The sequence below is a fragment of the Mus musculus genome, chromosome 7, assembly GCF_000001635.26.
Source record: "Mus musculus strain C57BL/6J chromosome 7, GRCm38.p6 C57BL/6J".
Classification (NCBI taxonomy): Eukaryota; Metazoa; Chordata; class Mammalia; order Rodentia; family Muridae; genus Mus; species Mus musculus.
Window position 1 is genome coordinate 123,474,964 of NC_000073.6, and position 21,042 is coordinate 123,496,005.

General features: G+C 41.9%; 1 protein-coding gene across 3 annotated transcripts in view; it reads right to left on the reverse strand.

Annotated features, from left to right (window-relative positions):
- Positions 1 to 420: 420 nt before the first annotated feature.
- The window catches only part of Zkscan2 (zinc finger with KRAB and SCAN domains 2), a 29,694-nt gene continuing 9,072 nt past the window's right edge, over positions 421 to 21,042 (reverse strand). The window contains exons 1-5 of one of the 3 annotated variants that reach the window (XM_006507551.3): positions 19,843 to 20,400; positions 14,616 to 15,299; positions 12,523 to 12,682; positions 9,977 to 10,468; positions 421 to 5,809 (exon numbers count right to left, since the gene is read on the reverse strand). In XM_006507551.3, the coding sequence (XP_006507614.1) occupies positions 4,887 to 5,809; positions 9,977 to 10,468; positions 12,523 to 12,631 (1,524 nt within the window). In that variant the 5' untranslated portion in view covers positions 12,632 to 12,682; positions 14,616 to 15,299; positions 19,843 to 20,400 and the 3' untranslated portion in view covers positions 421 to 4,886. Of the gene's footprint in view, positions 5,810 to 9,976; positions 10,469 to 12,522; positions 12,683 to 14,615; positions 15,300 to 19,842; positions 20,401 to 21,042 lie in introns of those variants that run through there. The other 2 variants (NM_001081329.2, XR_378227.4) reach the window with 2 other exon arrangements.

The window sequence follows — 21,042 nt, forward strand, 5'->3', positions numbered from 1 at the left end:
ACATACACATAAGGCTCTGTATGCTCAGCTCCTGCTGTTTGTTTCGTGTTAATCTACTCCTCAGGCCCAGCAGGAGACCCTAAGAGAATAAAATCTTCATTTTCTACAACTGTAGTGTGAGGGTAACAGCTAGGATTTCTTCCAGTTAGGCTGACTTGCAAGTCTTATCAAAACCTCAAATAGTATGTATGTCTAAAATTAATTTTACCCTGAAAGTAAGGCAAACCATTATTTGGGGTAATGGTACTGGCTGTTCAGAGGACTGCTGTACAGGGACTGCGGTGGATACACATGTCCCCTTCTGCTGGCTATGCAGGGCAGCTCTGAACTGGTATGAAGCTCAAGGTCTTTTAACTAGTTACAAGGATTGGCCTTGAACTGTTTACATGTTTGTTTTTCTCAATAAAGACATCCTTCAAATTATAGCAAACCAAAGGTAGCCATTTATTGTAGACATTTCACACACAAGCTTTCAAGAGGACATCTAGATGAACAGTAATACAAAATGAAGACAAACGTCCATTTACACTTGGAGTGCATTCGAGTGGAGGTAGAGGCTTGGATCACACAAACCACTCAGCTGCTCCCTCCACTGGGGGTTTCCTAATCCGTGGATCTTGTCTGTCACTGAGCACCAGAACTCACAAAATCCTCTATTCACTGTACCTCCCCAGCTTTGGCTCTCAGAGCGATGGGGAGAAGGGCGGGCTTTCCTGCTACTGAACAGAAGTGGCTTGTCCTTTCACCTTTCTGAGCAAGCTGGGGTGACACTGCTGTCATCTTTCTAAGGTATGAGATGGACTCAATGTGGGCCGGAGGTGGCATTCAGTGGACAGCCAGGGTATGAGTCTGACCTTGCTGTTTCTCCATGGCTTCGTGGACACGAACACTCCTGCAGCTTTGGCCTAACTACTCAGAAGGGTTCTGACTTACCAGGTTATATCCAGGAAGTGGTTCTTCTGGCTTCTGGTCTACTACACATTCCTCAGTGGCAGGATGCCCTGACCTGTTTAATGTGTGAGCTTTCCTCTTTACAAAAACATGTTTCTTTTCAGATGAATGAATTAGGTTGAATATGTAACAAAGTCATCAGTAAAAATTAGTGAGGTATTTGTGGAAATCAGTGAAAGCCTAGGCAGGAAATTCAAACAGCTTCTAAATGTTTTTGACAGAATGCCAAAAAAAAAAAAAAGAATCTGTTTATACACATACCATTGTTCAAAAACAGGACTTGAGACAATCTCCAAAGAAATATGATGGAGTAAAATAAATAGGTGTAGACAGTTGGCTGAAGTTGAGCTTTTCAGCAGCCAGAACGAGGGAGAAGCAGCAAGTTATAAAAATCACAGTGTAAGATTTTTTTCTTTAAAAAACCCCTTTTCCTCCTTGAAGTCCTTGGTATTGAGATCTATTGATTACTACAGAGATGTGGTAAAGATTTATTCCTCAGCGCATTATTCTAACTCTCACACATCAACGGACAAGAGAACCATGAAACAAGCATCTTGGTTTAAGATGTGGAAGATCTGTTTCTTAGGAACCGAGATAAGGCCCACTAGATTAATACGCATACCAACAGATTGTTTACAATTAGGTCTCTAGGTAGGAGAACCCAAACCTCACCCCCACTGTTTCTTAGACACAGGAGACAGTCACGTGGTTGTGGTAGAGACAGAACAGGCCCTGGATCTTTTTTTGTTGCTGGGAAAGTGAGTCAAAAAGTGGTGTCCAAACCGGTTTTCTATTTGCAATTTACAGAAGGTCTTCAGGATGTGATTGCAACTCCTCTAGATGGGGTGACTGACCTTCCACATCACCATGGAGTTAACGAGATTGTCTTCTGTAATGCTTACTTGGTGGAGTATAGCCATGACCCCCATCATTTTTTTATTTCTCTCTGTGGTTAAAACAAGGTCTTATCACCTCAATCCCACTTGGAAGGGAGAAAAAAAAAAGCAATCACAGGAGCAGGCAGGCAGGGAGAGAGGGACATGGGCGGGAAAGCAGACAGGGAGGGGAAGAGGGTAACATGATCAGATATGGGGGGGGGGCAGGACTGAAGCCCTGGGGGCCAGCAGAAAGAATGGAAACAGGTCACCTCAGGAGGTAGGAGGTGGGGGGAGCCCCCAGAATGTACCAGAGACCAGGGAGGTGAGAAACAATCAGAACTCAAACAGAGGGACCTTAGAGGAAATGCCCTACAGTGGGAAGAGGGAGCTTATAGAACCCACCTCCAGCAGAAAGGCAGGGCATCAAGTGGAGGGATGGGGTTGCCATCCCACAGTCAAAAACTCCGACTCATAATTGTTCCTGTCTGAGAAAACTGTAGGGACAAATATGGAGAAGAGTCTGAGGAAAAGGAGGTTCAGCGACAGCCCAAGGTGGGATCCAGCTCAGGGGTGGGCTCCATGGCCTGACACTACTACTGAGGCTATGGAATGCTCACAAAAGGCACCTATCATGACTGTCCTCCAAAAGACCCAACAAGCAGCTGAAAGAGTCAGATATAAATATTTACACCCAACCAATGGACAGAAGCTGCTGACTCCTATAGTTGAATTAGGGAAAAGCTGGCAGAAGCTGAGGAGGAAGGTGACCCTGTAGAAGGACCATCGGTCTCAACTAACCTGGACCCCTGATATCTCTCAGACACTGGATCACCAACCAGGCAGCATACACCAGCTGATATGAGGCCCCCAACACATATTCAACAGAGGAGTACTGGGTCTGAGTTCAGTCATAGAAGATGCACCTAACTCTCAAGAGACTTGATGTCCTAGGGAGTGGGGAGGTCTGGTGGGGTTGGGGGTAGGAGTGGGGTGGGGACATCCTTGTGGAGATGGGGGTGGGGTGAGGAGGTATGGGATGTGGAACAGTCAGTGGGTGGACCAGGAAGGGGATAAAATTTCGAGTGTAAAAAAAAGATTAAATAAAATTAAGAAAAAACCCAAACAAACCATGGCCTTATACATAACAGTTCTGAATCATGCTTCCATATAAGTATCAATCCTGTGTACATGTTACTAAGTGGCAATTTAGACTAATGTGCATCTTTTCTAGAGCTGGAATTCCAGAGCATCTACGTAATTATAAGCACAAGTCCACTGGCATCACACAATCTTACTGCTCTAGGCACAATACCAACATGACGCTGCATGTACCATTAGGAGTCTCTATTTCAGACAATACACAGGAAATTAGCTACTGTTATAGTTGTCAACAATGATAACATTTCCAACAAACACACATCACAAACAGTTATCAGCATTTACCTGAGTCACTTGCCTTCCAACAGGCTATCCTATGTTGGCACCATAAAGCACTTTTCTTTATACAATGTCTACCCTCTTTGATACTTTGCTGAATAGGTCTCAAAAGATTCAAATATATTCACATAAAAAATATCATCTCTAGATGTTTTCAAATGAGAGCATCTGACAGGAGAACCTAGAAACACCCGACTATGGCTCTCCTTCCCTATTGGGACTTCTCCCTCCCCAAAGCAAAGCTACACGGGGCTACCTATGTACTAAAGGTATGAACACCACAGGCCTCTACTTCAAGTAACTGTTTTGGGAAGATCAAACTTCTGAATTTCATCTGTAATTCTATACAAGTTAATTATTTCTCCACCAGAAACTTTCTGACAGATTATACTTGGTTAAAGTTTTTTTTTTTCTTCCCAGAATAGGACAACGGGGAAAATAAGGTGGTAGAGTGGAAGTTTGTAAGTAATTTCACTTTCACTGAGTGAACTATAGAGTGGTGTTATTATTTAGGACTTTACAGTCAGGTTTATGATCTCACAAACTAAGCTTCAGAACCAGAGACTAGTAGTGTAGCAGTCAACCCTGGAAGTGTAGTCTGGACTGAGGTAGCTCTTCCATCTAAAACAGGCCTAAAGAGTCAGTTAAATACTTCACAGGCCTTATCTTCTTCCTTATAGCCTTAAACTTTTAGAAACACTATTATATTACATTGAAATACAGAGCTAGGCAATTTGAAATATACCTACATACCATAGGTCTTGCTCTAAGTTAAGAGTCAGAGAAATGATGGGGTAGAAGTAGAGTTGGAATCTGATTGTCTCTTAATGAGACAGCACTACTGTGCATCCTCTCCCATCTGAGTGGGTCAGGCAGCCCAGAAGAGTCAGACAAGAGCACCCAGAACAATTAAGAGGTAAGTATAGACTTGTGATAAATAATACAAGGATCATGTGTCACTGGAGAAGCAGCAGCCACTGGAGTTAAGTCTTGAGGAACAAAAAGGGAGATAAAGGGTGAGCATTTGCTTATCTTGGTGGAGGACAAAGTATTAGCAACATGATTTCTGTAACAACACAGGAAATTAGACCTTAGCTATTTGGGTCAACTTCTTGATACAGACTTCTGAAGGAAGCTATAAACCTCCACTCTCCTTTTGTACCCTCAAAACCAAGATGGATCTGATACAGTTCTTATCAAACTCCTAAAAGTTCTACCCAGATATGAAAATCCATTGTCAAGTTGCTGCCAAGGTCTCATAAGGGTGATAGATAACACCATAAAAACTTTACACCATTCATATATTTGAAAATATATGGATTAATCCATGTGCAAAAGTTTTGAAATTTGCTGGGAAATAGCATTAGCCTCAACATTCTAGTGAGAATTTTATTTTGAATTTAAAAAATCTTATTATCTCATTTATTGAAACTTCCAAGACTCACAGGAGAGAGGCAGACTGAGCATGTCAGACTATGAGGTGAGACCAGATGAGAGGTTTAGTTTACTTCGATTCTCAGGCCTGTCTTGGGAACTGTAATTTATAGCTAAGAAGACTGCTTCCAAGAGCAGAACTAGGATCAGATGGCTAACAGGGTGAGTGGAAAGGCAAGCTCACTGTCAAAAGGTCTTCCTGAGCTCGGCACTCTTGCCTTTCAGTAGGTTCTCTGGGGAGTACACAGAGGGGGAGTATGGCAGCAGCTTTTCTCTCATGTGGACTTCCCGGTGTTTAGTGAGGAAAGAGCTCTTATTGAAATGTTTGCCACACTGGGCACATGTGTAGGGCTTCTCTCCATTGTGGATTCGCTGGTGTTCTCGGAACCTTGCGCAGTTATTGAAGCTCTTCTCACAGTCCCCACATTTGTAGGGATTCTCTTCAGTATGGATTCTGCGGTGGGCACTGAAGTGAGAACTGTTGGTGAAGCTTTTCCCACACTCTTCACACTGATAGGGCTTCTCACCAGTGTGGGTTCTCTGATGGATGATAAGACTTGAGCTCTGGCTGAAGCATTTCCCACACTCCCTGCATCTGTACGGCTTCTCTCCAGTATGGACTCTCTGGTGGGCTCCAAAATTTGAGGAGTCATTAAAGCTTTTCCCACAGTCAGGACATTTGAAAGGCTTTTCCCCAGTGTGGATTCTTTGGTGTCTGATAAGGCTCCTGCTCCTACCAAAGCACTTCCCACAGACACCACACTTAAAAGGATTCTCCTTCTGGTGGGTCATCCTGCACACAAGACGGGCACTCCTTCCAAAGTTTTCCCCATATTTGAGAAGTCTATATGGTCTCCTCCCCACACAAGGCCTCTGATGCACCACAGCCTTCCCTGTATCTCTAGGTTGAGACATCAGCTTTCCCTGTCTAACTCCTTGAAGGTTTTCACAGTGTCTTCCTGAGAAGTACTCCCTTTTACAGTATTTACTGGGGTTAGTATTCTGGGAAACAAGTCTTTTAGGTTTTTCCATTAATACCCTATGGGGCTCTGTGTCCTTAAACATTACCTGTGTTGGGTCTTCCTTAATAATAGTTCCAATTTCAAAACCTGGAAAAGGAAAAGACAATAGAATTTCACAAAATTCCAATATTAACAAAACAATTAACCAGGCCCACAATGCATATGATCCTCTAATGTTCACGGCCACACACTGTGACTTGACTGAGCCACCATGCTTTACCCTCTTTCGGTTCTATAAAAAGGCCTCAAATTGTGTTTTTTGAACTGAATTGTATATCAAGATACTAGTCTCTACTTGTATCCTGATTAACTTAACAATAACTAGGTTTATCTCCTTGAAGTAGCTCATTCTGCTTTTATTCTTTACATTATTCTAAATATTGTACTATACCTCATTTAATAGACAACTAATAGGCAATTCTAAATTCCTCATACTTCTCAACTGTTCAATAGCTAGTCAGGTTCTACTTTAGAGTACTGTTTTTCTCATACCATCTTGTAGCTTTTTTTTTTTTTTTTGTCACCTCATGGACCACAATAATACAAATACTGTTTTACTGTTTCAAAAGCTGGAATTTTTTACTCTTTCATTACACCGCATTCACTGTAAGGTGCATCTTGGATTCAGCTTCTCTGTGGAGTTTTATGGGAAGTATGAATGACATATGCCCCATGGGGAAGAAACTTTGGAATGACATAGTATGGTTCTGGCAACATTCTGGTCACTTGTTAATTCTGTTTTTGATATCAATTTTTAATTATGTGAAATTCATACACAGAGAAGAATAAACAGTATAATATGTATAAAGAACTTCCATAGATGCTGGCGAGGATGTGGAGAGAGAGGGACACTTCTCCGTTGTTGGTGGGATTGCAAGTTGGTACAGCCACTCTGGAAATCAGTCTGGTGGTTCCTCAGAAAATTGAACTCAGTACTACCGGAAGATCCAGCAATTCCTCTCCTGGGCATATACCCAGAAGATGTTCCAACTTGTAATAAGGACACTTGCTCCACTATGTTCATAGCAGCCTTATTTATAATAGCCAGAAGCTGGAAAGAACCCAGATGTCCCTCAACAGAGGAATGGATACAGAAAATGTGGTATATTTACACAATGGAGTACTACTCAGCTATTAAAAACAATGAATTTGTGAAATTCTTAGGCAAATGGATGCATCTGGAGGATATCATCCTGAGTGAGGTAACCCAATCACAAAAGAACACACATGGTATGCACTCACTGATAAGTGGTTATTAGCCCAGAAACTTAGACTATCCAAGATACAATTTGCAAAACACATGAAACTCAAGAAGGAAGACCAAAGTGTGGTTACTTCACTCCTTCTTAGAATGGGGAACAAAATACCTGTGGAAGGAGTTACAGAGACAAAGTTCGGAGCTAAGATGGAAGGAAAGACCATCCAGAGACTGCCCCACTCGGGGACCCATCCCATATACAACCACCAAACCCAGACACTATTGCATATGCCAGAAAGACTTTGCTGACTGGACTCTGATATAGCTGTCTCTTGTGAGGCTATACCAGTGCCTGGCAAATACAGAAGTGGATGCTCATAGTCATCTATTGGATGGAACACTGGGAACTCAATGGAGAAGCTAGAGAAAGTACCCAAGGAGCTGAAGGGATCTGAAACCCTATAGGTGGAACAACAATATGAACTAACCACTACCCCCAGAGCTTGTGTTTCTAGCTGCATATGTAGCAGAAGATGGCCTAGTTGGCCATCAATGGGAAGAGAGGCCCCTTTGTCTTGCATATTTTATATGCTCCAGTACAGGGGAATGCCAGGGCCAAGAAGTGGGAGTGGGTAGGTAGGGGAGCAGGGCAGGGGGAGGGTATAGGGAACTTTGGGGTTAGCATTTGAAGTGTAAATGAAGAAAATATCTAATAAAAAATTGAAAAAAAAGGAACTTCCATGAACTACTTACTTACCTTTAACAATGATCTATTTATGATTAATGAAGTTTCAAATTCATCTGGAAAAACAAATAATCCAGAATAGAGAAAACAATTCTTAACAATAAAAGATCTTCTGGGGGAATCACCATCCCTGACCTCAAGCTACACTATGGAACAATAGTGATAAAAACTGCATGGTATTGGTACAGAGACAGACAGGTTAATCAATGGAACAGAACTGAAGACCCAGAAATAAAAACCACACACTTACAGACACTTGATCTTGACAAAAAACCAAAAATATACAGTGGAAAAAAGAAAGCATCTTCAATAAGTGGTGCTGGTCTAACTAGCAGTCTGTACACAGAAAAATGAAAATAGACCCATATTCTTCACCTTGCACAAAGCTCAAGTCCAAGTGGATCAAGGACCTCAACATAAACTAGACACACTGAATCTAATTGAAGAGAAAGTGGGAAAGAGCCTCAAACTCATTGGCATGGGGGAGGCGATTTCCTAATCAGAACTCCAATGGCTCAGGCTCTAAGATCAAAAATTGATAAATGGGACCTCATGAAACTGAAAAGCTTCTGTACAGCAATGGACACAGTCAATAGGGCAAATCGGCAACCTTTAGATTGGGAAAAAGCCTTCACTAACCCCACATCTGATAAAGGGCTAATATCCAAAATATATAAAGAACTCGAGAAGTTAACCTCGAAAAAACCCAAACAACCCAATCAAAAAATGGGGTGTAGAACTAAACAGAGAATTCACAGCAGACGAATCTTGAATGGCTGAGAAGCACTTAAAGTAATGTTCAAAGTTCTTAGTGATCAGGGAAATGAAAATCAAAATGACCCTGAGATTCCACCTTACACCAATCAGAATGGCTAAGATAAAAAATTCAGGTGACAGCACATGTTGGTGAGGATGCAGGAAAAGAGGTTTTCGCATTGGATCCAACATTGTTCTGGGATTCAGAGGAAGTCATAGCCTATTAAGTTGATCTGACAATAACTGATAATTTGATTACGTTCTGGAGGTAACCTAAACATATTCACCGGGACTCTTTTTATAGTTATTAAAAGGAAGCTGGGATCAGAAAGATGGCTCACTAGTTAAAGAATGGGTTGCTTTTTCAGAGTACTTGGGTTTATGGCTTTCAACTATCTGTAACTCCAGTTCCAGGGAACTAAAATCCTCTTCTAGCCTCCGTGGGCCCCAGACATAGACACCTTACCCAGACATACATGAAGGCAAAATGCCCACAGATGCATAGAGCCAAATTTGTTCAAGGTGTGGAATTTGGCAGGCATCATGAGCCATGGCTTAGATATGAGAGAACTTAAGGTGCATGTAGAACACAGCAAGGAGTTTTATTTCCAAGTAGCCTAGAGAAAGAAAACAGTAGCATACAGGCCTTGAAGGATAGGATGAGCATAGAGTAAGCACCGCTTAACAAAACCCAGGTGAGAAGCTGGGCAGGATGGCACATGCCTGCAATCCCAGCGCTCAAGTGAGATAGCAGGAGGATCACGAGTTCAAGGCCAGCCTGAGCAACAGTTTCTGGCCTCTCTCTCTCTTTCTTTCTCTAAAAAAAAAGTACGGGTGAGAAAATTTGTTTTTCAGACTTTTACAGTTTAGGCAAGAAACAGAGAAGGACAGAAGGACTAGAACAGGGGCTATGGCAGTGGAAGCTGGCAGGTAGAGGTGACTTTCTACTCAGCAAGCCATGTCTTCTACCTGGGCATAAATGCTGAGTGAGGAGGCATTAAAATGGTCTTTACAGGACACCTGTGGGTTTTAGGTATGTCTATGCTTAAGCTAGTAGTTTAGCTGCCAACAAGCAACTCAGTGGACAGTGGCGGGCAAGCTGCTGAAGCCCAGGAGCAGAGTAAAGCCTCCCACCTGGTCCCTGCCTTCCTTTTTCTCACACACCACACACACAGCAGCCAGATGGTTCTCATTGGACCTTACTGACCACCCTCCTCCTTCAAGTATTTTTTCGATGTAGAATCTCACATTCTTCTCTATAGTTTTTCCAGAAGCAAAACACTGTCTGACCCACCAAGACAGAAACCAAGGCTAAAGTCCCAGAGTCTGAACCAACAGAATGTGAGCAGCTGAGCCTCAAGCATGGTACCTGACAGGGAAGTACCATGAGAACAGGGACCATTTTACTTAGTTCCATTTCCCTCTTCCTCTAACAGCAAACAGCACTCAAATATCTTCTGAATGAATAAATGTACATGAGCTGTGGGCCAGGTGTACTGATTTTCAAGCAGTCCCACTTTCTCCTCCCCTTGACCAGAAGCCCCGTGACCCTTACCAGCTGGGCTTTGCAGCAGGCCTGAAGGTCCTTCAAGTTCTGGCTCTTCTATCATTTCCTCCTCACTCAGTCTCTCACTGCCAGAATCTTCTAACACTGCTTCCTGTGGGGTCTCCACAGGTTCCCAGGTTGTAGGCTCTCGGGGTTCAACCTCAATATGTCCCCTTTCCTGCCTTGAGAGGGATGGGACTTCTTCTGAGGTGTTGGTGGAAAGGGAGGATGGACGGCAGTTAACCAGGGCATCCATCTCCTTGTAAAATGCACAGGACTCCAGTACATGGCCATTCTTCACTTTTCGGTAACTCTTCTGAAGGCTTTTGAACTTGGTTCGGCATTGCTCTGGTGTCCGGAGAAAGCCACATTCTCGAAGTTGTTCAGCCACGACTCCATACAATTTGCTCTTCCGATGGCAGGCTTGAAGTGCTTCATAAAATCGGGTCTCTTGAAGGATATCAAGAAAAGTCTTGGTTTCTTCATAGCCCCAATGCACACCTGCCATTCAAGGATAAAGTTTAAAAATATAAAAAAAGCAGTCTGGAACTTTTCTATTACACACATTCTATAGTGTAATAGAATACAAGTCTTATTCAGGGAATAGCACTGTGGAACACTGTCTTCTGGACATGACAGGCTACTGCACTCATGAACTCACAGCAGGGATGGCTATTTGTAGAAGAAGACCTACACAGTCAGTCAAAATTGTAGCATAGGTGTGTGTGAGAGCATGTGTGTGTGCGTGTTCTCAAGTCCCTACCACTTGACAGTTTTTGGAAGAGAGAGAATTGTTCTTTTTTGAGGAAGTTCCTACTGGTAGATTACCTATGCTTCAGGGGATGGTCCCATATCCATACACATATGGGCAGCACTAATTGTATTTAGTGGGTTAGTAAACAAACAAATAGATAAAAAACACATGAAGTTGGGATGGGGACTTGTTTCGGGGAGTTGGAGGTAATTGGTGAGTGTATATGATAATATTTCATTGTATACATTTACAAACTTCTCAAGGATAAAAAAAATTATGAGTAAAAGTTCTATTCATGATAGCAACAGGAAATAAGGAATATCCAGAAACAAGCTTTGTAAAAAGCAGAAAAATCTATGTTAAAAATCTACAGTTATTTATTTAAACACATTAAAATAACTTGAAAAAATTAGATGTTCTGCTTCTGGGTACAAAGATTCAACCTGCACAAACACCAATTTTTAAATAATTAGCCAAAATTCCAATTCCAAAAGGGTTGACTTGGAAGAGTCCATGTAGTCTCCCATACTGCCACTGCTATGGAAACTAACTAAAGGACTTAGCTACCTATAAGTGTCTTTCCCAAGTAGTTCAGACAAATGGACTACAACCCCAAAAGAATAGACTGAAAATTCTTATTACTTATTTTTACCAGTTTTCCTTGAGACTGAGAGCTATGTCCAAGTAACTATGGGTTTGATATATATATATTATTTTTGAGACAGGGTTTCTCTGTGTAGCTCTGTCCTGGAGTTCATGCTGTACACCAGGCTGGCTTTGAACTCACATAGCTCCACCAGCCTCTGCCTCAGGATTAAAGGCATGTGCCACCATTGCCCAGCTAATCCTGTGAATTCTTAATCATATATTTCACATGAGAAAATTAAGCCCAATGTAGTTACATGATGCTTCTACAGTCACATAGTTATTAATTGGCTGTTTAATTCGGTATGTCTTGGTTCCCAAATATTCAACAGATTTGCATAGAATATCTATTCTATTTTTTGGTAAGATCTTGCTGTGCAGTCAAGCTTGTCTCAATCTCACAGTCCTCTTGCTAGGTCCCGAGGGCTGGGTTTACAGGTTTGCAGCACCAGGCCTAGTCTCTCTGCATTTTAATGCCTGTCTTTTATCTGGGGTGCATCTCCTATGATGAGGAATATGCAGTCTTTTTTTTATAAAAGTATGTTAATCTTGGTTTAGTAAATTTGTAATTAGTGATATGTTTAGATTTATCTCTACTATCTTACTCTCGTGTGGTGGTTTGAATGAGATTGGTCCCTACAGGCTCACACATTGAAGGCCTGTTTCCCAGCTGGTGGTATTAAGACAAAAGTTGGTACCAGAAATAGGGACTGATGTGACAGGCCTGACCACGATGGTTCTTTGGGGGAGTGTGGAACTCTTCGGATAGGGAAGTGATTGAATGCTCTCAGTGCGGCTTAATGGGCAATTGAGGAGGAACATGGAGAACAACAGTGGTGAGAGCTATGCATACTGTGGAGGCTTAGCTTAAGAGGTTTCCCAGGGGAACAATTATTAGCTAGAGACCGTTGGGTAGAAAGCATTCTGGTGATATTTTGGTAAGGAATGTGTCTGCTTTTTGACCTTGTCCTAAGAATCTGCCTGAGGCTAACTTCAAGTTTTGGACTATTTGCTAGCAGAGGAGATTTCAGGACAGACTAATGCTGAATGTATCATGTGCTTATTAGTGATTACTTTTAACGTGGGACTATGATGAAAAAGGACAAGCAGGCAGAAAGAAATATAAGTTGTACTATTTGAGGAGAAAAAAAAGTACCAGGAAATTGAATGCTGAAGAAAAATCTTGTGTTCAAAGAGATGAGAACTTTAAAGACCGGTGTCTGATGTGAAATGAAATGAGTCGTGTCCTCAGGATAGCATCCCATTCAGCTAAGTTTCCAACTTATAAAAAGGAAATGCCGAGGAGTCTTCTGTTTCTAAAACAAACGAAAGCGACAAATCGGAGCTTATGTAAATGCGAATCTAGGAGAGGGCCAGACTTCACTCACTCCAAGCTTGCAGTACTTGGCAACTTCAGCAACAGGATTCTGGCTTTCGTCATAAAGAATATAGGAGTAAAGGGGTTGTGGGAACTTCCTCGCCAGTTAAGCAAAGCCACTGGGGACAGGCATGCGGCAGGGTAGTTCTTGTATTGTCCAGAAAGGCCAATGTGAGGCTGTGAAAGTGAAGCCCAGAATGTGTTGGAGACGCTAGGATGTTGGAGGCACCCAAGCCTTGGGATGTTTGCCAAGGAGAGCTGCATGTAGGAAGTGAAATCAGCTTGAGAGAAGTGTGTAACAGTTAGCAATGCTGGAAGAGACGAGCCATCAAAGGCTTCTGAGATCAGACACAGAACTACAGGATTTGGAGTTTGCCCTGCTGGGTTTTGGTCTTCTTTTGGTCCAGTATTTCCTCACTATGCCCCATTTACTCCTTTAAAGATGTGTTATTTTATGTTGGAAGTATGTAATTTTCTTTTTTCTTTTTTTATTTTACAGGTAGTTACAACTAAGAAACTGCATTGACTCTCAGAAGAGACTATGAACTTTTAAACACTCTTGAGACTGAAAGATTATGGTGACTTTTAAAGTTGGACTAAATGAATTTTATTATTTTACAACAAGCCTGTGGGGGGCCAAGGAGTAGGGTGTAGTGGATTGAATGAAAATGGCCCCCATAGGCTCTCATATTTAAGTACTTGGTCCTTGGTTGGTGGAACTGTTTGGGAAGGGTGTGGCTTTGTTGGAGAAGGTATTTCACTGGGGAAGGTTCTGAGGTTTCAGAAGCCCACAATTCCCCTCCCCCCTCCATCTTCCCTCTCTCCCCTGTCTTCCCTTCCTCCCTCCTTTTGCCTTCTACTTGCTGATAAGGATATAAGCTCTCAGCTACTGCTCCAGCTTCATGCCTGCTTATCCACTGCCATGTTGGCCATAGATTCTAACCCTTTGGAACTGTGAACCCCAACACACTTTCTGTAAGTTGTCTTGGTCATGGTATCTCTTCAGTGTAATAGAAAAGTTAACTAAGACATCTAGTTTCTGTATTTGTGTATTTAGAGAAGGGGTTCTGCTATTAGTCCATGTTACCTTCAAACTCTTGATGTTTCTACTTCCCAATTTTTGGCTTTACGGTTGTATGCCACCAGGCATGGCTCTTACTTTTGTTTTTAAGTGACTGTTCTTTGTTCTGTTTACTCTCCTTTCTTGTATTTTAAATTGGGCAGAAAAAAGTTTCATTTTCTCTACTCCTTTCTACTGTTTGTTATTGGCTATACTGTATGGACTAATAATGCCTCCTTCACTTATTATAATATAACAGATTCTAGTAATCCTTAAATAATAGTCGACACTTGGAACTCTTATGCTCCACTTACTTCCCTTCTATATGAAGGACTATAATGAATATGATTTATTATATATGTGTATATGAAAGCCTGCAGCTATGTATGTATAGTATGTGTGCCTGGTACCCAGAGGCCAGAAGGTGTTGGAATCACTGGAACTGGAGTGACAGATGGTTATGAACTCCCATGTTGATGCTGGGAACTGAGCTTGGATCTTCTGTAAGAGCAGCCAGGGCTCTTAACAACTGAGTCATCTCTCTACCCCGACTCCCAAATGTTTAAAAACCATGCTTCACTCTAACCTGAAAAAGAGCCTGAAGGCTCCTGAGAGTTGTACTCAGGCTACACTGGGGACAGCAGCAATCGCCCTAGTGCCCTTTCAGTTTTTGGGGCATCATTTTGAAAGCAGCCTGGAGTATGAGAGCCCTTTCCAGGATTAGTCTAATGTAATGCTTTCCCCCCAAGAGTACACTTCTATCTTCATACCAAGCCTGTGGGTGGGGTTGGGAGAACAATACAATTCTTACCACTTAGGTTTTGAAATAAGACAGGGGCAGCACGGATTTCAGACTTGCGTATAAACTCAATGCCCACTTCATCACCATCGGAGTCTTCAGCACCTTCCTCCTCCTCCACCAAACTGACCTGCTCTTTAGCACTAATAGCAGTTCTCTTTAGTGGGAGAGAGATCACAACCTTTGGCCTCTCAGTAGATGAAGTGTGGGCTGCAGGGTTTAACAAGGCATCCATGTCCTCAAAGAAGGCACAGGGTTCTAGCATGTGGCCATTTCTCACTTTTCGATAACTCTTCTGAAGACTTTTGAACTTGGTCCGGCACTGCTCTGGTGTTCGGAGGAAGCCACATTCTCGCAACCATTCAGCCACAGCACCATATACCTGGCTATTTCGGGGACAAGCCTGGAGTGTTTCATAAAAGCGAGATTCCTTGAGAATTGCAAGAAAAGTCTTGGTTTCTTCATAGCTCCAGTGCACACCTGCAATCTTTTCATCTTCCAAACCCCACTGTTGCTGCTCTCGCCACACTTTCCCTGCATTCCTAGCTGGGATCTGAACAGCATGGACCGACTTCTCTTTGATGTAGTTGCTTTGCAGGACACTATTCCTCTTGTTTGAGGAATGAAGACCTACGCTCCATGGTTCCTTTTTTTGTTCCAACTGGGCTATTTTGTTAGGTGCAGACACAGAGTCTCCTACAGTAAGAGAAATATATTTCACAGTGGGTACAATGTCATTGCGACACACCCTAGCCTCCTGTTTAAACATGTTCTCCTGGATTATTTGTTTACACCAAAGCCTTCCTCAGCCAGGACCATGCACACTGTAGTCATTTAAATGACTTCTTTGGCACAGAAATCTAGAAATGGCATCATCTTCTCCCATATATGTACTGTTTCCATCTATCCAGTTCTTTCAGAAGTGCCCTCAAGCGCAAGAAATGTTTCATTACTTTTGACCCTTTGTTTTGGATGATACTGTATCATACTGTAGCCCTGGCTAGCCTGGAACTCACTATGATGGCTTCAAACTTCTAACAATCTGTCTGCTTCAGTTTCCAAGTGTTAGGATGCAAGTCCTGAGCCACCACAGCTAACTCAGTATTTATTTCATTTACTTCTATTTACATGCCCCAAATCCTTCCTTGTCTCAGTGTACACACACACACACACACACACACACACACACACACACACACACACACACACCCACCCTCTGGAGCTATTAAAAAAGTAAAGAATTTTTATTAAGTTGTATTAATCACACAGAATGGTATTGGCATAGAACAAAGAAAATAGAATAGACATAATATAGACATAGTAATCTGAAATAAAACCATTCATATATGGTCAACTAATCTTTGACAAGGGAAGAGGAGAGTATATTCAATGAACAGCGCTGGGAAAAGTGAGTCTCTATGTGCAGAAGAGTGAAACTGACTATCAGCTTATACCACTCACAAAGATTAGCTTGAAGTAATTTAAATACCGACATATGGGGCTGGGGAGGATGCTCAGTTGGCAAAGTGCTTGCCATATAAGCACAAGGACTTGAGTTTGATCCCCAACATCCATGAAAGGCAGGCATGGTGACAAGTGCTTGTAATTGCAGCAAAAGGATCTCCAGGTTCAGTGAGAGATAATGTCTCAGAAAATGTGATGGAAGAGAATTGAGGAAGACCAGACACTGACTGCCGGCTTCCATCTGCACCACCCCCATGCATGCATATATGTGAGACCTAAATGTGGGTCCTGAAACCATAAAGTCCCTAGAAGAAAGTGCAGGGAAAGGGGAATTGACACTAGTCTTGGAAATGGTTATTTCCTTTGATATAACAACCAAAGTAGAGGCAATAAAAGCTTAAGCACAACAAGGAAAATAATCAAAGCAAAGTAATAGCCTAGAGTCCAGGCAAAAATACTTAAAACCATATATATTTTAAGAAGCTAAAATTAAAAATGTACAAGGGATCATACAATTATTCTAAAAAAATCTGATAAAAATGGGCAAAGAATCTGATGTGCAAATGGCCAACAGGCTCAACACCATTAACAGGGAAAACAAATCAAAACCACGAATTAGCGCACATCTGTTATAGTGGTTAGCATCAGAGATAAGAGGCACTGGTGAGGAGGTAGAGAGTGTGAACCCCATGCACTGCTGAATGGGAACGCATCTACCCATTGTGAAAACAGTAGGGAGGTGACTTGAAAACATTAAAAACCACAACTACCACGCGTTCCAGCTCTCCCACTTCTAGATATATTTGTAAAGAAAACCAAATCACTGTGGAGGCACTAGCTCTCTGACATTTACTGGAACATCATTTACAGTATCTAAGGTATAGAAAAAATGTCCAAATATTTATCAATGGATGACTAAAGAATATTTAAAAGTGGCTCAGTGGTAAACAGTACTAACTGCTCTTCCAGAGGACCTGGGTTTGATTCTATAACCTACATGGTGGCTCACAACTGCTTATAATTACAGTTCCAGGGGATCTGATGCTCTCTTGTGGCCTCCCTGAGCATCAGGCACACATGTGTGCACAGACATACATTTAGGCAAAATACTCATGCACATAAAATTAAAAAAAATGAAAATACAGGATATGTGAAAATATGGAAAAATTTATAAAATGGAACATAAAAATTATACAAAGAGGCAATCCTAATGTTTTAAAGACTTAGGACCTGGGTAGCATTATATCAAGTGAAACAAGCCGGATGGTGAAAGACAAACGTCATGCCACCTCAGCTTTATGTAGAATCTTTTTTAAAAAACCCTCAGTGTACAGAGGAACAGAACATTGGTTTCCAAAGGGTCTGAAGTAGGCAATATGGACATATATAAAGAATGTATTTCAGCATTAAGCAGGATACATTCTGGGAATCTAGTGACGTCTGTACCTTAGAATAGTGTACTTCAGACCTCTTGCTGGCTGAGAGTAGATTTTAAGTGTTTTTCCTGTTAATGATATTGAGTGATGGGTGTGTTAATTGTGGTCATTATTATGAAATGTATATAAAATAATAAAATTGCACATTTTAATTACATAAAATTTTATTTATAATATAAACAGTAAGTCTGAAAAGATTTGGCAGAAGAAACAGATGTTCAAACAAAAACTTTGATGAAGGCATATCAAATAAACAATGTGAGTCAGTTTGGTTTAAAGAGTATGTATACAATGTATGTACAGTGCCTTTGGAGGCTGGAAGAGGGTGCTGGGATCTCCTGGAATTGGAGTTACATGAGGTTGTGCACCACCATGTGGGTGCTAGGAAACAAACTCAAATCTTCTGGAAGAGAAGCCAGTGTTATTATCAATGAGCGCTCTTGCCAGTCCCAAACTCAATGTTTTTTTGAGACAAGGTTTTTTTGTGTAGTTAGCCCTGGCTGCTCTGGAACTCTCTCTTGTCAATCAGGCTGGCCTTGAACTCAGAGATCTGCCTGCCTTTGCCTCCCAAGTGCAGGCAATAAAGATGCACACCACCATTGCCTAGCCCAAACTGAAAAAGTTTGGCCAGAAATTACTCACCAGACATACATACAGTATTATGGTATTTGTAATACTTGTTTTATATCCATTGGTTATAAACTGGTATCAGTGCATACATACATATAGCTTGTATGTGTGTGTGAATAACTTGTATGTATGTGTCAATAACTTGTATGTATGTGTGAATAACTTGTATGTATGTGTGAATAACTTGTATGTATGTGTGAATAACTTGCATGTATGTGCGAATAACTTGTATGTATGTGTGAATAACTTGTATGTATGTGTGAATAACTTGCATGTATGTGTGAATAACTTGTATGTATGTGTGAATAACTTGTATGTATGTGTGAATAACTTGCATGTATGTGTGAATAACTTGTATGTATGTGTGAATAACTTGTATGTATGTGTGAATCAGAGGGTAACCACAGGTGTTCTTCAGCCACAGTCCAACTTTGTGTATGTGTGTAGAGTTGCACTTGTGTGCCTAAATGTGCAGGCACATTTTGTTTTGTATTTTTACAGAAGTTCTCTCACTGACTTGTAAGTCATCCAGTAGGCTGGGCTGGCTTGCCAGTGAGCCCTAGGGATCGATCCCACCTGTCTCTGCTCTGCTCCCAGGACCAGGATTTTAAGAACATAGCACTATATCAAGTTTTCTGTCTCTGTCTCTGAAATGGGTTCTGAGGATTGAATTCAGGTTCTCATGTAAGCACTTTACGAACTGAGCAATCTCTCCAGCTTATCCACCTTTTTGTATGTTGGGGGATCAAGTGTTTCACTGTTGGGTAGGCTACACTGGGCAGTGAGCTCCTGGGATCTGCCGGCCTCTGCCTCCCCATCTTGGGTTTACAACATGCCACCACGCCTGGCTTTTAAAACTGTGGGCTTTAAATGGCAAGCCCGTGTCTCCATGCTTGCAAGTGAGTTACTGACTGAGCTGCTTCCCCAGCCTCGGCCTATAATATTACACCAGTCTGACTTCTGAATAAAAGCTCCCACGGGAATGGATCACACTTATCGCTCCTGTTAAAGCAGACGGAGACAGCCTCTGATAATCGGCTTATAGAGTGACACTCCAGTGGTCACGTGTGCCTGTGCACTTGTCTATTTAAATAATTCACAATGTGCTACCAAGGTTATTGAATTTAAATTACTTTTTATTTATTAAGATTTCTACCCATCCAACAAACCTGTTAGGCAGCTCTATGCTAGGTGTTGAGGTCATTATGATTAAATAGAAACAAGCTGTACAAAGACCTGGTGACTTCACAGGCATTCAGCTGATGGATGTGAGTTTGCATTTCCTGTAGTATAAATATGGTACTCATATCTAACTCCTGTTCGGTGCTCCAATTACTGTTCTGATATTCTTACTAGAAAGAGCACATGAAAAAGGAAAGGGAACAGATATGTAGCTCCACTGGGTGATCCGTGGGAATCTGTTAAGCCAGGGCTTCTCAACCTTCCTAATCCAGCAACCCTTTATTTAATACAGTTTCTCATGTTCTGATGACCCCCAACCAAAAAGTTCTTTTTGTCGCTACTCCACAACTGTGCTTGTGAATTGTAATGAGAATATTTTTGGAGATTAACAGGTTTGCCAAAGGGGCTTCAACCCACAGGTTGAGAATTGCTGCTTTAAGCAATAACATTTACAACTATTAATCACCAGTAAGAATTAACATATATGAAATCTGCTGGTCTATTATTTTAAAGGAAATAATGCTTACCCAGGGAAACCATGCTCCCTGCACTTTCCTTCCTGATTTCGTGGTAGAGACCTCTGTGCGCCGGAACTTGCTGTACACTTTTTTTGTAGGAAAAGCTTCTCTCTGTGTGGACATCTCTTATTGGTTCCTGTAACAACACTAACACCAGTGACTACCAAGACACCTGCAGGGGTCTCTGAAGGGTGATCAGCCATGGATGAATCAGAGAAGAGCCCTAAAGAAGAACTGAGTTAAGCAAACACGTGTGTATCATGTATCAAGTCAAGAGGAAGATACAGTAAAGAATTAGGATGAGACAGTGAAAGAGCTGATCCAGCAAGGTGCTCCGTTACTGAGACGACTGAGTCCAACCTCTTCTACAAAAGAAATGAAGGAAAAGTCTCTTGGAAGAAGTATAAACAATGTAGGCTAGCACAGGAAATACCTGACTGAACTCCCTAGAAGGAAGGCAGGGAGGACAATTACACTTCACCTGGGAGTACATTACCTGGGTTGTCACTTCCTCATCGAGAGCATTCCACTCATCACTAGGGACAGGAACCCAGACAGAAGAGTGAGCTAGAAAAAGAGAAGAAACAATTATTGTGTATAGTATTCTGAAGTGTGTGTGTGTGTGTGTGTGTGTGTGTGTGTGTGTGTGTGTGTGAGAGAGAGAGAGAGAGAGAGAGAGAGAGAGAGAGAGAGAGAACGAACACGAGAACACATGGGGTCAGGATCTGTGTAGCCCTGGCTGTCCTGAACTCATTCTGAAGGCCAGGCTGACCTGGAACTCAGGGAGTCAACTGTCACTACCTCCTGAGTGCTGGGATTAAAGGTGTGTGCCACCACACCCGGCAGCTGTTTCTCCTTTTAAGAAATAAAAAGATATTAAAACCGACACATAGAAATGCTTTTCAGTGAGTTCAGAGCAAGTCTACCTTATCCTAACGCTGGGCTCACGAGTCAAATGGTTCAGGAACAAGCAGGTAAAGTGCATAAGGAGAGGGTTGGGACTGGGAACTGAAGGGCACAGTCTATGATGATGTTTCAGTGTGAGACTGTGGTACTTGGAGACTCATCATTTCTGACTTTTCCAAGAGAAGCCAGATGGGCTGGCTAGTTTTTATGTAAACTTGGCATAAGCTAGTCACCTGGGAAGAGGGAGCCTCTATTGAGAAAATGCACCCCTACATCTCCACCAGACTACAAGCCTGTAGACAA